The 18832-nt window shown below is 38.1% G+C and overlaps 1 protein-coding gene across 50 annotated transcripts in view; it reads left to right on the forward strand.

The window, feature by feature from the left end:
- The window catches only part of LOC136848823 (uncharacterized), a 141698-nt gene that overhangs the window by 77327 nt on the left and 45539 nt on the right, over positions 1-18832 (forward strand). For 29 of the 50 annotated variants that reach the window (XM_067121507.1, XM_067121546.1, XM_067121510.1 and 26 more), the window contains 4 exons: positions 3366-3458; positions 3638-3775; positions 9855-10001; positions 11266-11361. In XM_067121507.1, coding sequence (XP_066977608.1) covers positions 3366-3458; positions 3638-3775; positions 9855-10001; positions 11266-11361 — 474 coding nt within the window. The remainder of the gene's footprint in view (positions 1-3365; positions 3459-3637; positions 3776-9854; positions 10002-11265; positions 11362-18832) is intronic. The other 21 variants (XM_067121512.1, XM_067121517.1, XM_067121553.1 and 18 more) reach the window with 2 other exon arrangements.

The raw sequence follows: 18832 nt of genomic DNA on the forward strand, positions 1-18832 counted from the left end.
TGTGCTTCTATTAATACCTTGCCTTTGACGATGGAATATTTTAGTTAACATATCAAGAGTCTCTAGGGTAGGTTTTGCGATTATTGATTATATTATAGTTTCATTGTATTTGATAGCAGCAGATGAAAGTCACTAGTTATGAACTGTTACAAGTAAATGAATTCAGACCATAACAGCAGTGTTACTCCATTGTAGAAGCCCTCTTAGAGTCAGTCATGGCCAATTTAATAATAAATTATCAGGTACTGTACTTTTTTTAATTTCAAATGTTCAAAGGCATGGCCTCTTTGGAATCACATGCCAAAGAACTGGTTCACTCGTATGCTTCTTGTACATACTCTCATTGTTTAAGATTCACAAAATACAGGCAGAGTACTGCATTCATTTATTATATATCTTGTTATGAGATAAATAATAAAATATTGCTAAGTAGTAAGAAATGCCGTATCAGCTTCTTTCTAAGTATAGTAGTTGTATGTGTGCTGAGAATTTGTTTAAACACATTGTATACTATATTTTTAGAGTCAGTCAGTATAGGTGACATTTCACTTATAGAACAGTACAATATATGCAAGGCAAGAGAGAATTTAAGTACTGCACCGTAGTTTTGTGAATATCTTTAAGGGAAAAAAGAACAGTTTGGGTGATTTTTTAATTTGTAAGAAAAAGAAAACATATCAGTCAGAATATTCTGTTTAGTAACAGTTTGTGATGTACAGTAATTACAGAATGAAGTTGTTTCTTATGTATATCATACATGACACAATAACTTTTTCAATGTAATTTCTAAAGTATTTGCAAGTTACCTGTAATCTTAAAGTATTCACATAAATTTCAACCGCCTCACTTTTACTTATTCCTAAATGCCTCATTAGGCAGATAAGCTGTGTTGCATAGCTACTTTTGTAATTTTTAAAATTATGTATTGTACTTGGAAAGGAGGGTTATGTTTTGGGGCCATGAATTTTTTTTTTTCTTTTTAGACTGAAAGTCCCCATGTTTGCCTCATTTTCTGTGAATAAATGGCTTGATATGAATTAATCTTAAAAGGGCTGAAATGGCCTTGTCTGGCTCAAGTATCCCCTATCCTGTTCATGCTGATTACCTTTGAACAGAAACATTTTTCAGGTAGCTTAAAAGGGCTGAAATAGCTTTGTCTGACTCAAGTATCCTGTAGCCTGTCAATCCTGACTACCTTTAAGCAGAAACATCTTTCAGGTAGTTAAGATGTACCCAATTACAGGTTTTCATATAGGAACCATAGACAGCACCTTCAGTGACAAGAAAACACTAAATTCACATGGATCCACATTCACAATACAGTCTCAGGATCAGCTGAGTTTGAAATCAACCCAGTGGTAAGGGAAAAGATACTAGGTAAGATGGAGCCAGTTTAGATGGCCATTTACCAACGGAGCCACCAACCCAAACAGGACATATAGAAGTGACAAGCATATGTATGTAATATTAACTGGTTTCAAAGTGAATGGTGAGAGATCTTTCATACCAGAGAGCTTGTGGATATATCACTACATCTTAAGTAACTTCAGGCCACTCTAGGATACCTGGTTTATGTCAGACTTTGTGAGTCATTCAAGATCTTCAACCTGGCACCTGCAGCGACCAGATGCTCATATCATTAGGAGCAGAATGTGCATTTCAGACATTAAACATAACTCTCAAGATACATTATGATCTGCTCAACTACAGTGCCTCAGGAAGGATATAGTCATTCTGGGCTTTGCAGTCATAATTAGTGATCAGCATCAATTCAGGCTGAAGGATATGGCATGGATAATTATTTAAATATATTTAAAAGTGTGAAATGATTGCTCCAGTGGTCATGATTATGCAGGTTAGATTGATATACATTGAGTAAGAAACGAGGGTGTAGAAAATTACTTGGGTACAAACACAACCATGATCTTGAGATTAACATGGGCAAAGAAATAAGGATACATGAGGGTGAATTTATTTTTCAAAAATTTGCTCAGAAGTGTGACATGGGAATCATTCAACATGGACTTTACTGAAATAAGGAATTAGTCATTGGGCAGGAGAACTTGAAACATCATGCATGACCAAGGGGTCTAACAAAAAAGAAGCAGCCATGAATCAATAGTGCAGAATAGCAGTCTGTAGAGTATAGCTTTGACAGTAATGCTTAAAATGGAATCACAAACACTAGAAAGAGTAGGGTTTTGTTAATCCTCTAGATTACAAGGAACAATAAAAATTTATTTCAGTTCATATATGCATTTATCTGAAGAATTTAGTTGCTAAAATCATAAAAGACCAGACCATACTATTAGATATGGTTGAAAATAAATTGCTTACCAAATCATAGATCCATAACACTGACATAATGACTCGTGTTACTGCTCTGTGCATGGTCACCATAAATAAGGATCACTGCACAGAAAACAAAAATTCAGCAAGGGAAAAGGTGACATCAAGCCATCGTTGACAGTGATGATGATGAGGTGACTTGTCTTTACTCAGTCATTCAGATGATGGGAAATTCATGATCTGCAGTGGAAGTAATAACAGCTGAAGTGCTATTTAGTCAGTCGTTAGCTGCTCTTAATGAAAGAAAGTAAGATGTACAGCTAATATTAACATATGAGAAATTTTAAATATTGTCTAGTTTTCATACTTTTGTTTGAATTGCATTTTTCCAACCTTTTCTATGGTATTTACCACCGACTTGTATGCAGAGTTAAGGAATGTGAATATTTTTGATTGAAGAGATTGGCTATTTCCTGGTCAGAGAGGCGTCGATTATTACCTAACTGTTGTCTCTTTGTAGCTTTTAACAAATACTTTGTCTACCATCCCAGGCATTTAGTCATAAGTGAAAGCAAGAGGTGGTATTCATGCAAATTTATAATATTGTGTACAGTGAAAATAGTCTGTTAGCTTTTAAACTGCAATAGCATCAGCTTGATAATTTTATGGACTTGCCATTTTACAATAGGTATTAAGAGTTTCACAGCACACAGTAATTTTAGTATGGCATACATTTACTGGATATTGTAGAGATATCTTTGTTCCACAAAAGACTCACTTGATCTTGTTGAGTGGTTCTAAAATGTGTTGCTCTATAGAGTATTGTACTTCCAGTCTTTAAAATAACTATTGTGATTTAATAAATGCACCTTATTTGGGCATGTACTGTAGGTAGTGACCCTATTGTCAAATGAGTAAGGTACTGAATTCAATTTGACTTCATTGTATCTTGTCCAGCCTTATTCAAGTTTGTTGTTTTTATCATTTATCCAAAAAGTGTGGTAAGGTTTAAAAATACTGCTTGAATTTTGCGCTTAACCCACTCCCACTTCCCCCATTTCCTCACCTAAAATTAGCTTGCGGAAAAGAGTGTCCTCCTCCGTGAGCTGCAGAGTCATCTGTCAGCCTCACGACAAGAGGTGAAGCTGAAGGATGAGACGTTGTATAAGGTAAGCTTAAAATTGTGAAAGTTAGCTTTGAAAGCACCTGTACTCATCTGTTGCATTATGTTTGCCTGATAAACCTGCTTTTTATCAAAGCTGTAACTGAACTGTAAGATTTATATGATGCACCCATGACTGTTTCAATTACAAATCATCACATATAATCATGTCATTTGCCACAACAGTTAGAACAGAAGCTCAATGCCACTAGACGAGAAGATGGCCAAAAAGGAGAACGAATGCAGTACCTTACTGGCCAGCTGACTAGCCTGCAGTTAGAAGTCGGTCGAACTCATGGTCAGGCTGAGCACCTACGTAGACAGGTGTGATAATGATAATGATCAGATTTTAATTTAGGTTACTGAAAATATTCTTGCATGCATTTTGCATTTATTGTTATATTTTATGTTACAGATTCAGTTTAATTTTTTCTTGTTATTTTTTCTTCTGTAACTCAGTTTCAAGTTTGGGTAGTTAATATTGGCAGAGATCAGTTGTGTTTCAGTTTTGTCTTGTTAATGCTTTCTGTTGTTTAGCAGTTTTTTTTTTTTTTTAGAGAAGCTGACACATTTGGCTCACAGGTTTTTTGTATGATAATCTATACTGCATAAAAAATAGTTGTTGGGATATTTTGCACTAGAATTGTCCTCTCCATTTTTGAGATTTGGGCATTTTCTGCTAGGTTCACTTGTGATTTATTCATTACCTTTACTGCAGTGTTTCATACTCCCTCTACAGGGAGTTTTTAAGGTTAACCTTGATTCAGGATGCCTAGGTTAGTCTTTCAGTATTACTTGGAGTTTTATACATAAAATAATACATAGCAGTTTAAGATACTGGTAAAATGTTTTAATAAATCATAACATTTTTCTTTCTGTAATATGTGATGAGTCACAATGTAGTGTACATTAGCTAACCTATGTTTTTTTTTTTTTTATTTAGGAACAACCTCATGAAAATAAAAGTAATATAATTTTATGCAGAAGGAAGTATAAGTTAATTTTTTATTTGAAACTTCAACACATTAGAAGTAATCAAAATTGGGAACTACTGAGCACTCCAAAATGGATTCAGTTTTGAAACTGCTAAAAATCTCAAGCCACTTATAGAATTAAAGTTACAAGACCAAGTGGAAAACACCTTTTGTCTGTTGTGTTCATAAACAACAGGAAGTAGTTTTAGTAACTGCCCAGTGACTTGCTTGCATTAAAGCTTAATTGAAATGTTCACATTGTTTGAACATGTACTTTATTTATTGGTCTTTGTAAATAAATCACAATACCATTTCTTAATCATATTCTGATAAAGATAACTGGTTGTTTAATTTTTTCAAAATCTCGCCCATTCTTCATAGGAATCTGCCAGTGCATAAACTACATAAATATTTTAATCATTTGTTTAAAAAAAAACTAGCAAGGTATTCGAAAAGTAAGAAAAATCATGCCAGCTTGAAGAAGTCACAGAGATATGCCGAGATATTTAAAATACCTGTACTGAAGTATGAACTCAATCTGAAAACAGAAACAAAGAAATAATATAAAAGTTCCAGGAATAACTAGGATACATGTTACTTGGCAGTAGTCTGAACTGGTATTATTTTTGCATTCTCCATTTATTGTTTAATACTGTAGTGGTCAAAAGAACATTAAATTAGTCAGAGGAATGTTAAATATAAGTTAGACCAACTGTACAGCACTTTATCAATTTGAATAATTATAGTAATAGGAACTGTATGGAATTTACGGTACTACAGTACCTGCATATCCCTAAACTCAACACTTCAAAATACTTTTATGACAGTCCTCTTTTTGCGAAAAGGAACTCAAAAGGCTAGTGTACTTAGTTTTTAGCTGTATTATTCCCATAGATAGAATGTTTGTTGTTTTGATATGACATTTGATGTTGTGTGTTTTGCAGATCTTTGCCAAAATGCTTTAAAGCTCATGTGCCAACTTTCTTGACATAAATGCATAAGACATTATAAGATAACCTTGAAAATATGACAGATTTTTAAAGTAATTTGTATTTTTCCTTAAAGTGATTTGCATTTTTCCTAACTACACGTATACGAACCTACCTGAGGTCTTTACACAGGAATGTACTTCAGCACAGCTGGAGACCGGCTGTTTAACTTTAAACAAGGTGGTTAAATATGTAGTTGGCTACTGACTATGGGTGGGAGTCCTGCCCACCCAGTCAGTATGCATTCACTTTGCCTTTTGGTTCAGGGAGCAGAATGAGGGGTGGCTGAGGTGGGCATATAACTGCAAAGACCTCAGGTTTATATAGTTAGGAAATATACAGATTACTTAAAAAATTTGTCATTTGTTCCTACACAGTATACAAACCATCAGTCTGTGCACAAGAAGACTTACTTACTTGGTGGGAGGATTATGAGTAAGTTTCTGAACTGACTGGTGGTTCGCATCACCTGGGCCTCCTTCCTTGTCATGTAAGAGGAAAGGAAGGCGACCAGGCCTCTGATATGTTGATCAAAGATGTGAACAACTGTGTTCAGCTGTCAGACTTCTGGACCTTTCGAAGTAATGTGTGTAGCAACACTGCTTTGAAAAAGGCTAGGATGAACCCAGAGCGTCGGGGGTTGTTTTATCGTTAGCCCCTCTCTCCCCTTGCTAGAGAGAGGGGAGGACTTGCATCTATTGATCTATCTAAGATTACAGACAGGGTACTCAGTTATGTAGGCTCGCCTGCATGTGACGGGTCTGCATCACCTTTCTGTGACCCTGGCACGGTTCCCACGTGAGAATGTGCTGGGTGGGGTGGGGCCGCGCCTGTGCACTGGGCCTTCACTCTCTCTTGTTAGGTTGGTCCTGGATACGAAGGCCAGGGGACCTTACCAGCGTCGCAGGAGTCCGTGGGACTCTGCAGCAGCAGAAGAACCTTTACCAGCTTGTGGAAAAGATTTCTTGGGGCCGATATTGGTGTCTGTACTGGGGCCCCATACCCCTCTGGTGACATGGGTGTCCACGGAGAACCTTGCACCTGTGGTACCCCATGCAACAGTTGCTACCAATACACGGGAGTCCGAGGAGCCTTGTGCATCGGTGGAAGGTTCTTCGCTGGTCTGGGAAGGTGACTTCTGAGGACCAGTGTTGGAGGCATGGTGTCCATGGAGACCCGTGCCTCTGTTGCTCCCGCAGCACAGGGTTCCGAAGAGCCCCGTACAATGGTACCCATGTCTGTAGACAGGGGGAGAGCAATTGAGAGATCCCTTTGCCTCTTCCAAGGCCTCAAGATTGTCCCAGATTGTCCCATGGTGTTGGGAGATGTTTCTACCAACGGCCATGGAAGTGGAATGAGGGAACCGCATAGTGACAGCTTCTGTTGTGTTGATCAATCATTGGGAGTTTCTAAAGATTGGAAAATCCTGTGTAATGTCTGGGTGACTGAGCTTATCTGCCATTACATTCCAGTTCCCCATAATGTACCTGGGTAATAGCTCTACCGATTGTGCAACCGCCCACTTGTACACCTGCACTGTAAACATGGAGAGTTGAAGGGAAACCAGTCCCCCTCCTTTTGTTGACAAAAGTTACTCTCATGGTGATGGGGGTACTGACACTCTTAGCTCGCCAAGATCCTGAACCTCTTGAAGAGCTAAGGAAGCTGTCTTGAGTCCCAGGATATTGATGTGGAGGTGTTTGTCATTCCAGTTCCACTCAACTGAAAGCAGCAACTCTTCCAGGTCTGTGCCTGAGAACAGGAGCATGAGAGGAGGAGGAGGAGGAGGAGGAGTGTGAAGACACTCCAACAAAGTTCCTGTCGTCTAGCCACCAGGCTAATTCCCGATTCCCAGTTCCCTTCCAGAATGGAAAGGAATAGTGAGTCCCTTATCAAAGACTAGAACTCCTGCATTCTTCACTGAAGAAAATGAGGAAGAAGCCACTTGTGAGGGCCCGGCTTCCCCAAGGGCGACAGGTGAACAAGAACAACTTGTCATTGTTGAGCTGGTTGTTCCTGTAAGACAGGAATAACTGTACTCCTCTGTAAATCTGCTGAGACTAAGACCATAACACCAGCATGTCCGAACACCAAGTGTTCTGCTCGAGTGTGAGATCAGGCTTCTCAAACTTGAATGAGACTGCCATGTCCAGGCAAATTAGAAAAGTTGTTTCTTGTCCCTGGACAAATATGAATATCTATTTAAAAATATGCATCCTAGTGAATACCCACTGTACTGTCTACACCAATGCCTTCACCTTTTCCCAAGGTTGAGGTTGAAGATGAGCTGGGAACTGAAGTCTGGAAGTGGACCGCACATTGGAGAGGGGTGGCAGGAACTCTAAGGTTTCTGCCCTGTACAGAGCCGTGTTGCTTCACAGCTTGTAAGGTACCCCCTCTACAATAGCAGAAGGCAGAAAAGAATGCTGCCCATAATGTCCTTCCCCTTTCCTCATACCCCTGTCCCCTTCCCTGGGCAGACAGGGGGCTAAAAGGAGTGCTGCTACGCACCTTTCTGGTAGGGTAAAAGAAGACTGGGTGTATCTTTGGGGGCCATTAGAAGCCTGGGGCTTCCTCGGAACCAGAGAGGAAGAAACAGTCTGACCTGAAGGCAGACCTCTCAAATCAGTGAAGACCTGGAGGGCTTGGCCACTGGCAGAGAAACATGGAGATCAATCCCTGATCCTACCTCTGTCACTTGAGGCGTCAACTTCTACCACTAGCCAGAGGAAAGTGGAATCTAGCATTGGTTCGTTCCCAAGAACCACTGCCGACTCGTAACCGACGAATCTGGTAACCTGAGTCAAGACAGTGTCTCTCCTCTTGGCACCAGATTCGCACACAGGTTAGCTGTCTGGTGGGCTAAGTAGAAGACGGTTCTACCTCCAGACAACATCGGTCTCTTGATTGTGACTCTTTTCCTGAACTATGAGAACTTGAAAAAGAAGTGATCTTGGCCACGTAATGGAACCAAGATCCATTCTGGGGACTGCATGGAATGCTGCCATGACAGTCAATTCCCACTGCCCTGTGGAAGGGAAGTTCTCTCTGCAGGGAGGCAGTTAGCAACGGACTCAAACGTCCGGTCAATCTGTTTGGTTGGCAAAGGACTCTCCTGGGTATTGAGGAATTCTTCTGGTAATTCAAAGGCTGAGGAAGTGTCCTGCATGATGCGAGAAACCTGATTGAATTGTCCTGCTCATACAAGAGAAAATTCACCAGGCTAAAAAAAACCCCTTCAGCAAATTGCAATCATGACAAGTCCATCGACTTTGGTTTCCTCTAGGGGATCCAAAAAAGCTTTGATGGCTGAAGAACAGCCTACAGGGAAGCTAAGTTTATTTCTTGAGATCGTAAACTGCTGAATCCATGAGCGTTCCCCAAGAAAAAACCTCCAGAGGGTCCCTCCTTGGTCTCCCTAAACTTCAAGGGCAGACTTACGAACTAAGGAAGCAGCCATGGTCTCTTCCCAAGATCACTGACACATCAGCGACACGATCTCTAAATAAATTTTCCAAAGATTGGGGGTGTTTGTGTCCTGAGGAAAAAACCCTGGAGCCTTTCCAGGTCGCGTAACCCCTAGACTACTCTCAGCAAGAAAGAAGCCTTGACAGAACCCTCAGACCTTCTCTTGAACATTTGAGCATACGACCAGCCTCATCCTAGGGTTGAACCCAGAGTGTAAGTTTCTTGGGAGGGCTGCTTTGGGACATGGCATCCCAATCATGAATCTTTCTGTCCGACTCACGGTTCCTGGTGTAACCAAGAGGTCAAGGGGACAGGTGAGAGGGACCAAGCACCTTTCTCTGACCTGCACTACGAAGGAATAACACTCCCCAAAAAGACAAAGTAGTGTCGTAGAGTTGTAAACGGAGGTGAGAAATTAGTTTAAGCTCATTGCCTTGGCAACATAAAAACCAGTTATATCAGAATACTGAATACTGTACGCAACACACAAGGGTAAAATAAGGGGTTGGATTTGTATTCTATCACAAAAGAACATTGTTCTCCAGGTATAAGCAAAAAGACCAACACAATAGTATATGTCATGAAAACATAATATAAACAAGTGAATCAGTCGAATGGCAAGCACAGAAGGAAAAGCGACGTTTCTTTCTCTCCACGGCCAAAAGCAAAGTGAATGCATAGTCGGTAGCCAACTACATACTTAACCACCTTGTTTAAAGTTAAACAGCCTGTCTCCATCTGTGCTGAAGTATATTCCTAGGTAAAGACCGATGGTTTGTATATTGTTTAAGAACAATTGTCATATTTTAATGTAGATTACTGTATTTTTATATAATGCTTCATCAGTCGTTTTCTTCTCTCCAAACATTTTTTAATCTTTTTGAAGGTAAGTTCCTCTCATTGGATTATTATTTTATTGTGAAGTCTTGTAAATTTTAGTTTTACTGAAAATATTTCATTTTCTTTGCACAGCTTGAGAACAAAAATGAAATGCTTCAAAAGATGGAGGACGAAAATGCTTCACTGACAAAGATCCTTAATGAAAAATCGGCAACGTTGGAGAAGTATCAAAGTGATATTCTTAGGGTCTCCAGCGACCTTGATAGAAAGAAGAAAGAGGTAAGTAAAATCCTTTTATGACACTGTATATTGGTTTTGTACAAATATAAGTTTGAAACTGACAGATTGAATAGATACTGTAGATGTAATTGAGAGCTTTCAGTAAGGGTTGGATACTCGATTAGCTTTTGATAAAAGGCCACTTCTTAAGTGTGTTGTTGATTAAGGAGAGGGGCTCATGTGTACTTAATATTCAAGGACGGAGTTTACTGAACCCAGTTATGTTAATACACATCAGCATTGTAAGTGTAATTCATTTGATGTCATAGCCTTTGGATTTTCAGATTGTGGCGTATGGAGTTAAGTAATGACAATTGTTTGCATATTTATTTTCATGAGGACGCTAAAGGCACTTAGTTGTATTATGCGAGAAGATGTAGGACTGTTTGTTTATCAAAGTTTTGTGAGTGAAAAATTTTTAAATTGTTTCAGCCTTACGTAAATCAATACCGAAATTTTTTTTTGATAATTTTAATCTAGAGTTTGACTAGTACAGTAATGTTTTAGTTCCTGAATTAGGAAAGATATAAGCAAAATTTCAGTTTTTAAACATACATATATTGGATTTTTAATAGTGAACATCACAGGTTTTTTATCTGCTCAGAATACAGGAGTACAGTAAGTAAATACATTGCACTTGGTAATTTTTACTATACAGCATTGTGTATTATAAAAATCTGAATGCTAAATGCAGTGTTTTCATATTACTGTACAGTATTCTCATTTTACTTTTGTTAATTAAGCATATCAAACTGAATTATAAGTGGGATTTTTTTTCTTGATCTTTATCTCATTGTGAGACCATAATCTTCTAGTAAGCAAACAAGTCAGAGAAAATTGCTAACAATATTTGGTACATTTAAACTATTTAATAATAAATATAATTTGTCTGAAAATTAATTTAAGTGGGCTACCTAAAACACTTATAGAAAAGGGCCAATGTAGTTGACAAGCCTGTATATATATCAGTGCTATTATGTAATATATGTAGGTTTAAGCCGAGTACATTTCAGTACAGTAGCCTTGATATTTCATTCCTGTGATACAGTAGCTTTAGTAATGTAAGACTTGACAAAAGTACCATGGCATAGTAAGTATTAAGCTTTTTTAACTCTAGTATAGTAGTATTTTAGTAAAGTAGTATTTTAATAATTTTAATTGTAACTAGTATAGCAGTATTTTAATAATTTGAATTGTATTTATTGCTAAGTTTCTATTTTTTGTTGGATATATAGTAAAATAAATCTCCATGGATTCATAATAGGTAGCAGACCAGCGTCTGACAATCAACACATTGCAGGATGCTCTCGTTACAAGCAAAAGAACTTGCGATGAGCTGCGTATGCGTCTGGAGAGCGACGTGAGTGACAGCATGCTGATGCACCATAGTCTACCTCCCCAAGTACTTGCTAGTTGTAATAATAATAACTATAATAACCTTCAAAGCATTCATTCTGGTGTGACTAAAAGTATCTCCTTCAACAGCTTGGCTTCCCACCCAATGGGTGAACCACCAGGAGCTTGTAATGACTCTTCCTCCAGTGGGCTTGTAAACCATCCTACTTCTGTGAATGTAAAGAGTGTCAATAATCACTTTCCAGACACACCATCAGATGGCAGCTCTGTGTCTCAGTCTTTAAAAGTTTGCTCTTCTCTTAGTAGTTCACAGCCTGTAGGTTACTCTTCTCTTGCTAAAACATCAAGTGATATGTTTCCTGATTTGAGAACTTGTAGTGAATCTAGTGCCAAGAATGATCTTAATCAGAATCCCTCATGTGCCAGAGACATCAGCGTTCTGCCAGCTGTGAATGGCAGTTCAGCTGTGGAGCCTGTTTCTTCCTTGTGTCAAGGAAATAAACTGAATGGGATTAGTTCGCATGGGACCACTCCAGTGATGAAACGGGTTGTTGAAGACAGTGCCATACTTATTGGTAAAGAACACTTGAATGCAATTCATACCCCAGCCTTTTCTGGTCAAGTTTATGATGTTTAGATGAGGATTGTCATTTAACCTGAAAGGTTGTACAGATTGCTACTCATATACATATATATACTGTATACATATATATATAATTATGTAAGCTATACAATCACATTACAGTGCAAAGATACCAATTGTGCAATATTTTTATATGAGTTTTTACTACATAAGGCTTCACAGTTGTCACAGACAAATGTAAGACTAGCTACAAGCTTTTATTTTGAAATTATACGGTATCTAAATTTTTGTGGAAACATTCTAGTTAGTTAAATCACTATGCATACAATTATGATATGAATGAATCGTTCAGTTCCCACCAAAAAGTAGTTATCTCCATATTCCATGATATCATGTAAATAATTTTACTGTCAAGTGCTATACAGTAATTAGTTTACAAGATTACAAAGTCCCTGGCATGAGTCAGAGTTCCAAACAAGTTAATATAAGATCACCCTTATCCTTGCTGTGATCACCATGGCATTTATAGTGTGTTAATTTCCCGTTGAAATACCAAATCGGAAATACTATTATTACGCATCTCAAAGTTTTTCCCCTTAACCTTGGGTAGCTGTCAGTGGGCTTGTCATTGAAATATTCACTACCCCTTGACACCTAGTTCTTTCTACAGCCAGAGAGACTTATTTTAACTCTTGTTGATTATATGAATTTGCTCCAATGTTGCTTAGTTTACTCATTTTATGAGCAGAAGCATTTTTATTATGCTTTTTGAATAGTGTGTCCTGCAATAATGCAAGTAAGTGCTTTGCCATTTCCAATATCCCAGAGAAAATGCATTTGGTTTATTATACAAGTTTATAAAAACTTATGATGGCCAGGCGGCTTTGGAAACTAGTAAGACCTTTTATTTTTTTACCTGCCAGGTAAAATTATGTAAATCAGAGACTGATTTGTGGTATGTCGATGAATTTCAGTGATATCACTGAATAGAGATAATTACTTTTGCTGAAGCTAATTGATGCCATACCATGAATTTTGTAGCATGTTGTGACTCCAAGTCCCATGATTACCTTATGCATGTTGAACTTCTAAAGGATACTGTATTGTATTTGGTCTAAAGTGCCAAGAACAGGTCTCGTTACTTCTAGTCAGAACGTCAAGATGATTTTTGCACTTTTGAGATGCAGTCATACACTAGCCTTAATACACTAACAAGTTAATAATTTTATCTCTCTCAGAGCTTGCCTCTTCCACTAGACTTTTACAGCCACTTACGGTAAATTTCCTTTTGCGGTGATTTGCCAGAGTATGATGTACGCGGTTACTGCCAAGTCGTTTATATTTGGGGATGTACGTATTATCACTTCATTATTATTAATAATCAAAAAGAATGTTTCTTTGGAAAACCCTGCTATTTCCAGACTGTAATTTTTTAGAGATTTAAGTCATACATTGCAATTCAGAATTCCCATTTCAGACTCTTTAGTGTAACACTTCTCTCTCAGTTGTACTTAGCTTCATAGTATTTACGATCCTGCTTTGCAGCACTGTGTTTCCAGTACTCTTTCAGGGGTAATATGATTATTTGGAAAACCTAGGAGACATGTACTGTTGGGGTAGTTGCAATTAGTGTATATACCACTTTGCAACAACCTTGTAGCTTTGGCAAGTAACTTCCAGAGTATTGTTTGTAGTTCAGAAATATAAGTAAGGGTTGTACTGGTCAAGAATGAACTGTTCCTAATGTAAGAGCTGTAGTTGTTGATTGTAATGACAAGTTAGTCAGCAATAATTCATTTGGATTTGTTACCGTTTTCTTCCTTTTGTCATTTTTCCATCCTTTGTTGATATCTTAGCAATGAATTAAATTTTTTGTCTCACAGTAGAAAAGGAAGATGTTTGTGTTGCGTAACTGGTTGTATCTAATGCTGCAGTCAACTTGTGCCCAAACAATAAATAAGTTCTCCAAAAATTTGAATTACAATACTTAATTTAGAGGTAATATTCATATTAAAAAGTGCTTTTATTTATTTCAAGATTGTTGAGATGAAATAATGAAGAGTGAATATATTTATTTTATACAATATATTGAAGTGTAAAAATAATAAATTATTATTAAAAAAGTTACAAATATAATTTTTATAACCTCTTTTATATATGTACTTTAAATGCCAAGAATATTGATGTATCATGTATATGAATATTACATAAATTAACAATACAGTATAAGCATAATTAGGATGTAAAATTCATACTATATATACACAAATTGTAAATATATAACATTCATGCTGTGTTGTGTGTTGTATGAAATAACTTGAATGCAGAGTGCATGCACCAGTGACGATATGTTATACTAACACCCATGAAGCCTGTGTTTGGAAGGAATTCCAATATGCTTTGTTTACTAGTAAAATAGTTTCAGCTGTAAGTATAATGTCTTAACTAACCTGGTAAGCTGGAAAGGGCACTGTAAATCAGGAAACTGAGATAGAAAAGGGTGTCCTAATCCAGTTTTTCATTTGTACTTTTAATAGGCAGAGGTATGAGGTAACTGTAATTTGGTCAAAAGTATTACCCTAGTTCTCAGAAACATCTATACAGTGGGTAATTAACTGGCTTCATTATAACCAGCAACCTGTAATGAAGAATGTGGCTCTCTTTGTACTATGCTGACTTCTCATTGCTCCTGTGTGTTCTGCAATGAAGCTTTATGCCATGTGCGGTCCCATGTATTATTTGTCTTGTGTTTTGCACCGGCTGTTGGACTCTCTCTCTCTCTCAGGGTAATACAAAAAAGGTCACTTGCTTAATGCCAAATGTGTTTCTGTACAAATGGCAACCCTCGTTATTTGCAGTGAAACTTACCAACTATTAAGATAGCCACTAAAACTTGTGCCCATGTGTGTTTGGTAAACGTGAAAAAATAAAGCTAATTGGCCGAGATCCTGTATGAGAGTTGCTATCTAGTTCACCTACCTCCCTTAGGGCAGAGTGTTTACCTTTTATTTAGAAATTTTTTGATGCATTGTGAATGCAAGTGGTATTTCAGAAGTTTGTCTTTTGGCTACTTTCATGGTAAAGTGGTTGAATTTATTATGTTTTTTGATTCACATAAGATGTCTACCACCAGCAGTATTAGAGATAGGTCTGTAAGGTTATGCTTAACAGATAATTGCCCTAATAGGATGTACTCCTTGAGTCATGATATGCATAAGTTTTGTATGGAATTCCAGGGAATGACTTGCAAGGTAGATGAAAGGTGTAGTGAGTATTATCATGGACAAAATAGGAAATGTGTGCTTAAGTATCACAAACATAAGGTTTCTGATAGATTGGGCAAGCAATTTGTTCATTTAGGATTTAAAACTAATGATATTCAAATCTCTTTTTTGACTCCCTCTCCCTCCTCTGAATGACTTCCTCCACCTAAAATTTTTGCACCTGCCACTTCTACTGCTCTGTTTTGTGTTGCTCCCCAGCTGGCTCAGGATCTGCATGTAGATGGTTTACTGCAGGATATGGGATTAGCTTTTGCTTCATTACGCAAAATTTCCCAGATTATTGAAGATCAGAATGACCATGAATCCGGCCCCATAATGATTTGAATGTTTTGTGCTTCCCTTCAAGAGGTAAGGCGTCGGTGGCTTCTTCTGTCTGTAGGCCCTCCTCTGGACTGCCCTGCAATAACAGGAATGCTACCTTACCAGGGAACCGAAAGGTGTCTCGGGAAGAAGTTCTATGCTCTCCGACTCCTGCCTCTCATGTTTTACCAACTGTTCATCTTAAAACATTTGCCAAAAGATAGTTTTGGTAGGTGTAAATTATTATTATTATTAAAATAGTTTAACCAGACCACTGAGCTGACTATCAGCTCTCATAGGGCTGGTCTGGTAGGCGTAAAGGTCTAAGCCTATGGTTGTATCTGCGAAACTGGCATTAAAACTAAATCTGTAAACCCCAATAGTCTGCTTATTCCTTCTGTTCTTTCTCCTGATTCTGATTTTCTCAGGAATCAATTGAGTTTTCTTCACCTTATTTGTCTTCTCCCAGTAATCCTTTACCTACTCCTGATATTTCTTTTTCTCTCTCAGCTCTAGTCATATTTGTCTGTAATTCAATTCCACCTGTATCCTGTTCTGTATCTATCAGCAGCTCTTCTTGTGTCACAAACATTTCCTGTCCTCCTGTAGCTAGTCAGACAGATGACAGCATTGTTGGTAGGCTTGATAGCCTGATTACCTTGCTGACTAGTAGAGAAGTGCATGAGCTTACAATGACTGAGTTGTCAGTGGCATCACTGCTCATCCCCCCTGTCTCCTAAGTTGCCCACTACTGTTGCTGACTGGCTGACCCTACCCACGTCTACGTCTTCCATTCACCTTTCTACCGTGTTGCAGTCACCTTGTTTACCCTGCCTGAGGTGTCTCCCTTGCCTCATAACTCTCCTATCTCGCCGCCTGTCTTTTCTGGCTCAGACGACTTAGCAACTGATTTACTGCCTGATGTCCTATTTTCTGCTGCCACAGATACACACGGCGATCTTGATGATGACACTAATGATTCTGAGACTCCACCTCCAGCCTTTAAAAGTTTTTAACTATAGGAGCTTCATTATTTCCTCAGCTTTTTACCAAATTCACTCCTGTTGAACAACATTCTCCCTTTGCAGCCAAAGGAGCCACTCTTGCAGTCATGGGTATGAAATTATCCCTTTCAGATTTGATTATGGCTAGATTTGATGTGACTGCTTGTTCTTTAGCATACAAAGCAAGTTCTAGAAATGGTTCTTTTACAATCCCTCCTTTTGTGAAATCTCGGAGGTTATCTTTTTATGATACAGGGTCTATGCCTCTTATCGTCCTTCTCCTGTTAAAGATGCTAGTTTCTTTTTCTCTTCTAGACTCTTATGAAACATAGAGGTTTGGATGCAGGGAAGGTTGTCTGACCTTTTTTCTGAGGCAGAATCTCTTCAATGCTCTTTGTTCCACCTTTTGGAGGTGTTATCTTTTGCTGAACTTTCTTTGAGCTCTGCAGCAAAACCCTTATGAATTAAAAGAATCCATTTTCTCTTAAGGAGTTTCTAAGGTTAGTGAAGCTTTAGATTTCCTTGGGTACCTCAGTAAGGCTATAAGTGATATTTCAAGTGAAGCAGCTGATGCATTTACCAATGCTGTTCTTAGTGTTGTGAGCAACTTTGCTCTTTCTTGACATATCAGGTTTCATCATCTCAAAAAGGAGCTTCTATTTTCACACATCCTCTGAGTTCTCTGCTTAGTCCTGAGGTGTTTCAAGCCATTCTGGGAGATGTAAAAACTGCAGAGAACATGCTAATAGAGCTGTTCAGAAATTCCCAGCTCCCATTCCAGTCTCTGCCCCTCCAGCAAAATTTAAGACTAAATTTCATTCTAAGCATTTTTCCACTGGTTTCCCCAAGCCCTTCTGTTGTGCTTAGTCCTTCACATGAATGGGTAAACATTGTTGTGGTTTCTTTTTCTCTTAGAACCAGTGTTGAACTGAAGATATGGAGCGAGAGCAATGATGTTACTTCTCAATCTTGGGGAGCAAATCATGTAACTGCTACTTAAACTAAAATTATTTTCTAATTGTTTAATTTACAAGCAATCCACAACTAGCACAAGTTACCTCTGTGTTTCTGTAAACAATAATTTATTAGATCAATCCCTACCTAACCACGTGCACTAACCTACAATCAATCCAGGGGACAATTCATAAATATACTGTATACAACTTGATGATCCTCAACCTTCTATATACAACTTGATGATCCTAAACCTTCTACTGTATATACCATTTTCCTTGAATATGTAGATATCCCAAGCAAAAATTATGTGAGTACAAACAATTATGAAAAAACAAACATCCAAACCACTTCTGGAATATTCACTCTATTGAGTTTTTCACAAAAAGCTGTAAAATGATTTTTCCCCACATGCAAATGAGATGAGGTCAAAGTCTCCTCTCTTTTTGAACTGATTACCTCCAAAGCTTACAATAGGGAAATTCGACTTACAAATCAGGTTCATTTCACACTGTACACAATGTCTCACCCAATAGCGGCAACTGTCTACTACTGTAGTTCATAAGACCTCCACTCACTTGAATCCAGTGAGCTGTACTCACATATCACCTCACAAGGGCAGACCTTTCCACAGCTATTCCTGCAGATAAAAGTTCATGATTAAAACAAGGGCTGACTCAAACAATAAAAAAATCAAATCATTGAACATATTTACAAACCAACAAACATAATTTGTTTTCATAGCTATTGACCACCTGTGAACACTACATCAAAAAGGTGGCAAGGATTGATTTGATTTCTCTTCAGGTCCCAGTCTGGGGCTGTCTGACCAACTTCGGGCATGAGGAGAGGCTTCTAATACAAAATCAAAGAAAACTAAAATTGTAGACAAAAGATGGCCAAAAAGAGGTTTGAAGCAAAATGAAATCATCTGCTGGGCAAGTTTTTTCTCCACCGTTTTGTTTAGCTAAAGGACTGCCCAGACAGTGGAAGCTGCAGTGCCCTTTTTGGAAGTGTTAACATTGACTTTCTTCATGAAAGTAATTGGCATACTCAAACCTTATGAGGAGGCTACAGACTCTGATGTCTAACACCTTTGAAGGTCCTTCCAATTCTCCCCTGGATTTTTTATATTCTACTGCATGCTCATGCTCAAATGGCATTATTTGCTCTTTGGTCACTGGCCGACTATGACTCTCAACCAGCTCAGCAATGTGCTCGTTGTCTACCTCGTTGAATTCGAGCTTGTGCAACAACCTTGTGATGTTCTTATACCAGAAATGCATTAGGTAGAAAGGAATCCCATGACATCATAGCCATATTCAAGGCACATCATCCTCCAGGCAGCAC

The sequence above is a fragment of the Macrobrachium rosenbergii genome, chromosome 19, assembly GCF_040412425.1.
Source record: "Macrobrachium rosenbergii isolate ZJJX-2024 chromosome 19, ASM4041242v1, whole genome shotgun sequence".
Classification (NCBI taxonomy): Eukaryota; Metazoa; Arthropoda; class Malacostraca; order Decapoda; family Palaemonidae; genus Macrobrachium; species Macrobrachium rosenbergii.